Genomic DNA, 9,799 nt, shown 5'->3' with positions numbered 1-9,799 from the left:
CATATATATATTTTTTATTAAGTCTACATAATTATTGTGCAAAGTTTCAAAACATGATTTAGCCTAAATGTCAAAATTCATATGTTTACATTTTCATGTTTTGGACTATTTTGCAAAATGATGATATTTCTCATTTGAAAAATCCTTTTAGAAAACCAGTTTTTATAGTATGTGTATTATCATGTCTACAATCATTTTCCAAAGTTTCATAATTTTTAGAATTTATTTGATATTTTTAAACAGTATTTTAAAATCAGCAAACTGTTTTCAAAACCTAAAATTTTATATATCAGTTCACGGTCGACCACGCCTTTGTTTTTAGCCTGCGGAGCCAACAGAAACTTTCGCGGTCGACCTCCACGGTCGACCGTCAGCTCGAATTTTCTCACGGTCGACTGCCACGGTCGACCGTCAAAGCCTCTGGAAAATTCTCATCTTCGAAAGTGGCTCGCGTCGACCGCGAGTTTTCCACGGTCGACCGCCGTTCACTCTAACGGCTATTTTGTACAGAATCTGATTTTCGATTCTGTTGGTTTTTTGGTCTTTTTCTTTGGGGTTTTTACTGTTGTTTCTCTTCCTATATAAACCCTCAAACCCCCTTCTATCTCAGCAACCCAATGGATAGTTTTAAAGAAGTTTAAAAGAGTTTTGAAAAGGGTTTTAGTTGGGTTCAAAGTCTGTTTGGTTTGTGAAAATTGTTTTACAAGTGGAGAAGATCATCTACAGTGTTTGAATTTCATTTTAATCCTCCTCTCCAACTTGATTTTCAGAGAAGAATTCCTAAACTCTATTTCTAGCTATTTATTGTTTTGTTCATAATTTCTATATGCTAGATTTTAATTGAGTTTAGTTGTTTTGATTTTCTCATTGCTTACACACACAACCTTTGAGCTTATTGTATTTATATTCATAGTATAATTTGGATTGTGGGGAGTTGTAACAATTGAGTGTGAGCTTTCATTGTGTTCTCATCTATTAAAGAGAACAAATTTATTATTTGTTACAATTGTAAGATTGTAAAGTTTTCGGTTAGCTAGAAAACCGAGTGTGAGGAGTGGACGTTGATCGGTGAACGTTAAAAACCAACATTGTGAGTGTGAGTGTATACGTTGTTCAGTGAGCGTTGAAAACCGACACTATGAGTGATTGTGAACGTTGATCGGTGAACGTTAAAAACCGACATAGTGTGGTTGTAAATGTTATTCGGTTGAGCGTAGAAAACCCGATCGTGATAGTTGATTTCTCCCCGGGAGTGGTGAGCGGAGACGTAGGACGGAAGGTCCGAACTCCATGATCATTTGATTGTGTTTGAGTGTGCTTTGGCGTTTATTTATATTTGTGCTCATTGCTCATATCGTCATTGTCTCATTATTTATATCATCCACTATCTTATTTCATATTGTTTACCCTTGTGTTAGTTTCGTATCCTTGCATATATATATATCTCAAAGTATATCTCTTTGCTAGGATATATTTCATTGTTCATATTGCCTTATCCTAGCTAATATATCTTATTGCATTTCATTCTTGCTAGGATATTCTGTTAATAGTTTTTATTGGCATATAATCGGATTAGATTAGCATAAGACCCTAATCACCCCCCCCCCCCTAACAGTACATGTATAAAAGTGGGCTTTTAGGGTTGAGCCACACTTTTTTACCTCTTTTAGGGCTAAAGAGTAAAGAAAAAAGTTGCTGGGACTGTGCCACATCAGCTTCTAGATTTTGAGGCCTTGACACATTTTTCCAAATAGTAATGAAAATTTCAAATTCTAAACAAGAGCTGTCTAATACATAAATTTTGATACTCCATTAGGGCTGAGCATGGTTCGGTCCAAACCGAAAAAACCGACCGAACCGATCCGAAAAAATCGGTTTTATGAGTAGGGCGGTTTGGGTCGGTTTGAAAACTTTTCAACCCGAACCGATCCGAACCGACCGAATATAGTGCAATACTACCCATTCTGATCTCACCCTACCCGACCCGTCCCCAAAGAGTCAAAGTCTCAAACTCTAAACTTATTTTCTGGATCATTATGGGTTGAAAACAATATCATTATATCAGTGTTTAATGCTTCATAATCTTCTACTTTGTTGATTTTTTTTTCTTTAACACGGTTTATTGTTTGATAAGAAGTTTGATGAAGTTAGAACCAAACAAACCGAACCGAACCGTATCGAACCGACTTGCAACAGTTTGGTTCGGTTTTAAATTATAGACGGTTCGGTTCGGTTGTTCAAATTTTAGTAAAAACCGAACCGAACCGACCGTTGCACACCCCTGTACTCCATACCTCTACGAAGGTGCCCTCATTCAAAAATTTCCAACCAGAGGCCACTTACGTCAAACTACCCTCCCCCAACAGAAAAAAAATCCAAACAAATACATCCAATCCCTCCTCCCCCTCCCTCCCTCGCTGTCACTAGCTCAGGAGTCCTAGACTAGCGGCGCTCAATTGCCTAATTATTATCCCCTTCCCCTTCTCGCCCCGCTCAATTTCTCCGCCCCCAAACGAGAGAGAGACTAGAGAGAGAGAGTCTCTCTCTCTCAAAATCTCCACCTCCATTGTTTTTGTCAGCCAAATGACCCACACCCAACACAAAAAAACCATTAAGGAAAACTCTAGAAACGACGACGAAGACCCATCTCAGATTGCGGCCATGCGTATAATCGTCCCTCTTCAAGAGGTGGTCCAAGGCCGAGGAGGCCTTGTGCTCGGCTCAATCGTCCCCTGCGCTCTCTTCTACTTCCTTCAGCTCTACCTCAAAAGAAACCGGCACCCATCTTCCCCTTCTCCTCCTCCTGCTTCTTCCTCGTCTGACAAGCTTCATGAATCGTCTACCTCGATTCCTCGAACTCTGTCAAGGTCTCTTCTATCGCAGAAAACCCCATCTGGGCCCGCTCCGGTTTCATCTCGTGCTTCTAATGTTATCAGCAAAGTTGCGGGTGGTGATTCTGTTTCGATTGTTGGATATAAAAGGTGGGTTAATGACCCTTATCATGAATGTCAGAATCCCGATGGAGTTATGCAACTTTGTTTGGCTGAGAATCATGTAGGTTTGTTTGTTTGTTTGTTTTTTTCCTTTAAACATAATTGTGATATTGTACATGTTTATATATTGGAATTACGTGAAAGAAAAGAAACATGGGCTTTCTGTGCAGTTGTCATTGGATTTAGTTCGGGATTGGCTTGCTCAAAATCTGGAGAAATCGCTGCTGGATGAGGAGAAGGTGGATTTGGGGATTGGAGGATTGGTGACTTACCAGAGGTTTGATGGGTTGATGGATTTGAAGATTGTAAGTTGATTGTTGCTCTTGCATCGCCTTCTTAATTTTCATTGTTTTAATTGTTGAATTTGAGCAGTGGGTATTTTAGCTTTCATTTTGTTTACATTCACTGCTTTAGCCATAGTTTTGTTAAGATGCTTTTCGAGTACTGTACTTGAGCTATGACTGCTTTGCTATGGAATATAAGAAGCTTCCATTTTTTGGAACTCAGCTAATGGCTTACTCAAAATTATAAAAAAAAAGTTGATTATTTCAAATTTTATTGCCTCAATGATGAACTTTTCCATCATCATGGCTTCTCCATGTGAATTTCAAGCTGCGTACTTCCTATCGAAGGCTAAATATGTTTGAGTGCAAACCCCCTTTCATTAGTCTAAGGAGATTATTGCACACAACAAAACTTGAATGCGTCTCACCTCATTACCATCATAATTAAGCTTTTCGCAACTTAATGGGGTCGTTATTGAGTGCAAAATGTTCTCAACCAAATTTTACAACCCCTCCTGCCTACTTGATGTTACCCCTGAAATTAGTTTTACTTCTTGCCAAGGTAAGGATAGAAAGGAAACTTAAATTGAATGGGTGGTTTTAAAAACATGCCTTATTGATCATGGAGTTTTAATTCATACAGCTAGGTCCCACCCTTTTTAATTTTTCTGGCTAAAGTGTAACAAGTAGTATTTTTACGCCAATTATTCTAGTATATGTTATTCCTTATCATTGACATTTGTCTTACTGGTGTCATGAGTCTTAAATCCTCTCCAAGTTAGTAGTTGCAAGCTGTGTTTTCACATTTTACTCCATGTGAACATAAGGACCATTTGCTCGAATTAGGTATTTATAATGACAGTCTTTCTAGTGGATTTTGCCATCAGCATTTCTGAAACTCCATAGTTATAATTTAGTGTTAAATGATGTTGTATTATGCTTACTGAAGTTGTACGTGACCAAAATCTGATGTTCATGAATCTTGTTCTAAGTTGCATGACACCACTTGTATAAATATGGTTAAGTAGATTGCTCAAAGTTAAGTGATAAAAAGGAACCATTATGCTAAATTATTTAAAATCAAAGTATTGTTGAAATGCATACATAATCAATGATGTGCTTTTTCAGTAAAAATTGTGAAACACGTCTAGTCTGAAGTATTTTTTTTCATGGGACTTTATTCCTGTATTTGAAATATTTGCCCTGTTTCATGTTACTTGGCATTTGAAAGCATATGCATTGTGATGTGCCTTTGTAATGATTCTTCTAAGAGTGTATACAACAAAGTTTAGAATCTATACATAGCCTATTGGTCTTGTTAGTTATAAAAAATGACGGTTTTTGTTAACTGAAATTGAAAGCTAAGTTATGTTACCCGGATACTTCTATAATGAAGCCGTACCCGTACCGGACACGTACCCGACACTTTCCCATACCCAAACTTCATGGAACGTACCCGACACTTTCCCATACCCAAACTTCATGGACACTTCTTGAATATATGCATGCATTTATTACAACATGTACTCAATTATCTTGAATATATGCATGCATTTATTACAACATGTACTCAATTATACGATATATGTGTTAATTTAAAACACATGTCAAAGACTTCCTGGACATAGAGCTTACACTTCACATCCGTCTTTTGAAACTAATGAGATACGGGTCGGGTTTGTTTCAGTCCATACCCAAGTTCACAACTATATAGTTAATGGGTCATTTAGATGTCTAGTAAAAAAATGAGTAGTTTACAATTCACGATAATCAATATGATAAGTTTACAATTCACGATAATCAATATGATAAAAGAAACTCAAAAATGTGATCGGAATTTTAATTCTAATGACACATGAAGCGGGAAAAAATTATCTCATGTACATTATTAATTCAATATATATATGTAGCTGTGTCCCCGTACCCTACATTTTACAGTTTTGCCATGTCTCCTACCCATACCCTCACCCGTACCAGTACCCGTGCCCGTTTCCATGCAACTTAGAAGCTAACCTGATAGACTATAAAATATATATGCTTGATGGTACAAAATTATTGGACGGTGTTGAAACATGTAGATAGGCATGGGTATGTGTTCCTACCCAATTTGTTAGCATACCACTATCTTGAATGTATGATGTATAGTGAATGTAGATGTTGTGTTCTTAATAAACTCTTGTGGGTCTTAACTGAACTGTCAGCACTCACATTAAGTTCTTCTTTAGATCCTATGTACCATTTGACTAGCTTCTTCTTATATAAGTAAGCCATTAGTTAAGCATTTCATATACATAAATTCTAGGCTACCATAGAGATTGACAGACTTCTAAAACCAGAGATACTCCTCAAGGTTCAAGTTCATGCGACAGATAAACTTACAAGATCTAAATATTAGAGCATGCAACTATTATGTGACTGTAACATCTTCTATTTAAGGCATCATTATGATACAATATATGCTACTGTAGGGCTCAATTTTGTTAGTAAAAAATAAATTCTTAATTGTAGTGAGTTATGGTACTTGATTTATGCCAGAGAGGTTTTGTCTTCTTGATGATAAATAAGTTTTTCTTGGTGGATAGGACATTGAAATTTTTCTCAGACACTTCTAACGCATTGAAGTCGTGTAGTGAAGCTGTTTTCACTTTTGTGTCGCACACATATTGCACACTCATGTAAGATATGTGCGGCTGTAGGGCTCAATTGTTCCAGAAAAAATAAATTATCACTTGTAGTGAATTATGATGCTTGACTTATCTCATGGGTTCCGCCTTCTTGATGGTAAAGAAGTTATTCTTGGTGTATTGGACATTGAAACTTCTCTCAGACAGTTCTAACACATTGAAGTCGTGCAGTAAAGCTGTTGTGTGTCACACTCTATTGCACACTCATGTTGGATGTCTGTATCAGTTCTTTTATGGATTATTTTGCGTGTCAGTGTAGTTTCCATGTCAGTTGTGTCTGCAATTGTGCAACATAGATTTGTACCTTAAGATGAATTGCTGACACTCCGAGATACTTCTCAGCTAGGCATGTTCCGTTTTGAATGTGTTTGCTAATGAGGTTGAACTATTGGTTGGTGACAACATTTGCAAAGAATAAGGAGAGGGCTGTTGGAGCTTGTCCTTGACCATCTTTTTTATTTTAGAGGCGAGTTTAAGCTTTGTATAATTCACTTCTTCCTATTGAGTGCTTATTGTCTCAAGGATGGGGCACATGGAAAGGAAAATTGGTTTCTCCTTCTCCACCTAACATGGTTGATAGAAAAGGTGGAAAACACCTTTTTTGATCCTGCAATATTCTTGTGGTCAGTGTGCTTTCTGGTTATATTCTTTTGTGTCTGAAATAAGATTCACTACATCAAAACACCATCTTTCTTGTGTACAGTTGGTTGTTGATGCTGAACGTTGAATTGGATGCTCTAGATATGTAACTTCTGTTGTTATACCTTGAGAGTCTATCCGAACATTTGGCTTCTTAAACATTTTCGTCCTCCTATTTGATACCTGTTCTCCTTTTCACCATCTGAAGGCCAATACAGTGACACTGACATGGTACTATCTTCTTAAAGTAAAAGTCACTTTCAGTTTTCTAGAGTTCTGTTTGAGATTTGCAAAATAACTAATATTATTTTGGTTCTATTTCATATTATGTTTTCACTGAGTGCTTTTTCATGTTGGTTCCTCGTACTATTTGAGACATTCGTGAAATTTTGGAGGCCCCCAGTAGGCAACTTCTCAAATTCCAATGTTTGGAAGAATCACACTGTCCATTTGTTTCATGCACTTAGTTGATCAAGGCGTCTGCATTATTCACTTAAAAAGTAAGCATGAGTCGGAAGTTAAAGCCTTCCATGCGTATACTTAGGATGCCTATCTTGAAGGTTTTCTAGTATTCAAACATATTAAGATATAGTTGTATCTAGCACCATATGTATAAATTATGAACACGGGCATAAGTTACTGTATCCTTGTGGCTTAGATTTGAAGAACTTTTTGTCATTTATGTTATGTCCTTGTTGGAGCAGATCTGAAAAGTTTGCACACGACCTGATGGTATGTGGATAACTCTGAATTTTTTTATCTTAATCGGGATGGATCTTGACAGTTGAAGCTCTTTTGATGCAGAGCTGATCAAATCTAATGAGCATTTGTTTAGTTCTTTGCTTATGCAATTACTTGAAATATGACAAGGTAATTACTTTATGTATATGAAAATAGACCGGAAGGACATATAATTTGTCTATTTTGAGTATATTGATGTTAAATCATTGAAACGGCATTGGAAACCTGTTTTGAACTTATCCTTGTTGCTTGCAGTTTATACCCTTTGTATGCAGCCCTTTGGATAGAATCTATAATTTCTTATCGATTAAAATATGTTTTTAGGAATAATTACTTGCCCCATTTACTTGATTGTTGCCAGTTACTCCATGATAATATCACTAATTGAAATGGCTAGCTTTGTTTTCACATGTTAAATTGGAAAATTCGAAAACGGCATATATTGTTTAACATGTTCTACAACGGATTTATCTGTAGGCTGTGGCTGGATTCATGTCTCAAGTCATGAAGGGTTCAGTCTCTTTCAATCCTTCACAAATCATACTTACATCCGGTGCAAGTTCTGCAATTGAGATACTTAGCTTTTGCCTTGGTGACCCTGGGAATGCATTTATGGTTCCTTCACCATATTACCCTGGGTAATTTTTCTTTATGCCCTTCAATATCCTCTTCTCAAATCTCAAAATCTGTTGGGTTAATTGAGGATAGACCCCCCTGCTCTATCGCCCAATTGCGGGTAGATCCCCTGTTGTTTTATTGTTGCAGATAGACCCCCTGAATGAATTATTTGACCCTTATGCCCTCTAGAGGTCTATTTAACAGCAATTTTCTTTTTCTCTGAGGGTAAATGTGCAAAAAATTCACTCAAGGGGTCTCTGCAACAATAGAACTATAGGGGGTCTGTCCGCAATTGAGCGATAGTACAAGGGGTTTACCCTCAATTAAACATATTCTTTTACAAATTCTAATGGATATTAAACCCTTCAGGTACGATAAAAATGTTAAATGGCGAAGTGGGATAGAGTTGATTCCCGTTCCATGCCGCAGTACTGACAAATTCAATATAAGCATAGCTGCTCTCGAAAGAGCTTACAACCAGGCTAAAAATCGAGGTGTCAAAATTCGTGCCCTCTTGCTTTCAAACCCCTCGAACCCTGTTGGTAATATCTTGACTAGGGAAATGATATATGATCTATTAGACTTTGCTACCGAGAAAAACATACATCTCATCTTTGATGAAGTATTTGCTGGCTCTACTCATGGACACAAGGAGTTCGTGAGTATATCAGAGGTTTTGGATGAAGTAGGTTTAGACAGGAGCAGGGTTCATATAATATATGGTCTTTCCAAAGATCTTTGCCTCCCGGGCTTTAGAGTTGGAGTTATTTATTCCTTCAATGAAAATGTCTTGGCAGCTGCTGTTAAATTTGCAAGGTTCTCCTCTGTATCGGTTCCCACTCAACGGTTGCTTGTCTCAATGCTATCAGATAAGAAATTTACTTCAGAATTTCTTGAGACTAATAGGATGAGGCTTCGGAAGATGTATACTTCAGTTGTGGTTGGTTTGAAAAAGCTAGGTGTTGACTGTTACGAAAGTAATGGTGGATTCTACTGTTGGGTAGATATGAGCAAGTTCCTTCGATCGTACAGTGAGAAAGGGGAGACTGAGATGTGGGATAAGCTACTGAATTTAGCTAAAATCAATGTGATGCCTGGATCATCATGCCACTGTATTGAACCCGGATGGTTTCGGTTGTGTTTTACAACACTGACGGATAAAGATGTTCCAGTGCTCTTGGAAAGGATCAGAAGAGTTATTGAAAGCCATTAAGTTTGTCATTAAGATGCTCGAAAATTGTGTTCATCTAATGTTCCTCTGGGCTTATCATGATATTCTTCGGAATTGGAGTAGCTTGCGCTTTCTTTCAGGCACTGCAAACATTCTGTCAGATCTACCACCTGAACAAACTTTGAAGTCTACTGGATTTGTGGACAATCTATCGGTATTTTTCATTCTTTGAATGGTTCACTATTTGTAAAAGGAGGTGATCCTTCACGCGAGAACTCGTTCGGTTGTTGCACTGGACCAGTATTGTGTGCTATGTAGAAACTACCCATGCTTTTCCTTGCAACGTAGAAGGTATAGAAATTTCTTAATGGTTGTACAAAATGTGATAATTATTGAAAGAAATAAATATTCTTTCCTTCTCCCTATTATGGAGAAGATTATCTTGCTGATGTTATGGTGTTATCATATTTTTTGGTTGTATCCTTCTATCACTTCCATGTTGTGTTGGTGTGTAAATCGGAAATATTGCACCTAATGTCTAGTCCCATGCCAATACCAGGCCCTCATCATCTAAAGAGAACGCCTTCCGGCTTCCCCTTCAGCATCAAAAGCTTATGCCCTCTCTTTCTCTTGCAGTTCCCACGTTTGTATTATTATTTGTTAATCTCT

The 9,799-nt window shown here is 37.4% G+C and overlaps 1 protein-coding gene across 1 annotated transcript; it reads left to right on the top strand.

The window, feature by feature from the left end:
• Positions 1-2,373: 2,373 nt before the first annotated feature.
• LOC109828025 (probable aminotransferase ACS12) lies at positions 2,374-9,570 on the top strand. The gene is made up of 4 exons (XM_020395059.1): positions 2,374-3,054; positions 3,164-3,298; positions 7,819-7,979; positions 8,329-9,570. The coding sequence occupies exons 1-4, from the start codon at positions 2,584-2,586 to the stop codon at positions 9,170-9,172; spliced, it is 1,611 nt and encodes a 536-aa protein (XP_020250648.1). The 5' UTR covers positions 2,374-2,583; the 3' UTR covers positions 9,173-9,570.
• Positions 9,571-9,799: the final 229 nt, after the last annotated feature.

This window comes from Asparagus officinalis, unplaced genomic scaffold, assembly GCF_001876935.1.
Source record: "Asparagus officinalis unplaced genomic scaffold, Aspof.V1 AsparagusV1_Un642, whole genome shotgun sequence".
Taxonomy (NCBI): domain Eukaryota; kingdom Viridiplantae; phylum Streptophyta; class Magnoliopsida; order Asparagales; family Asparagaceae; genus Asparagus; species Asparagus officinalis.
This window is presented reverse-complemented; position numbering and strand designations above follow the sequence as displayed.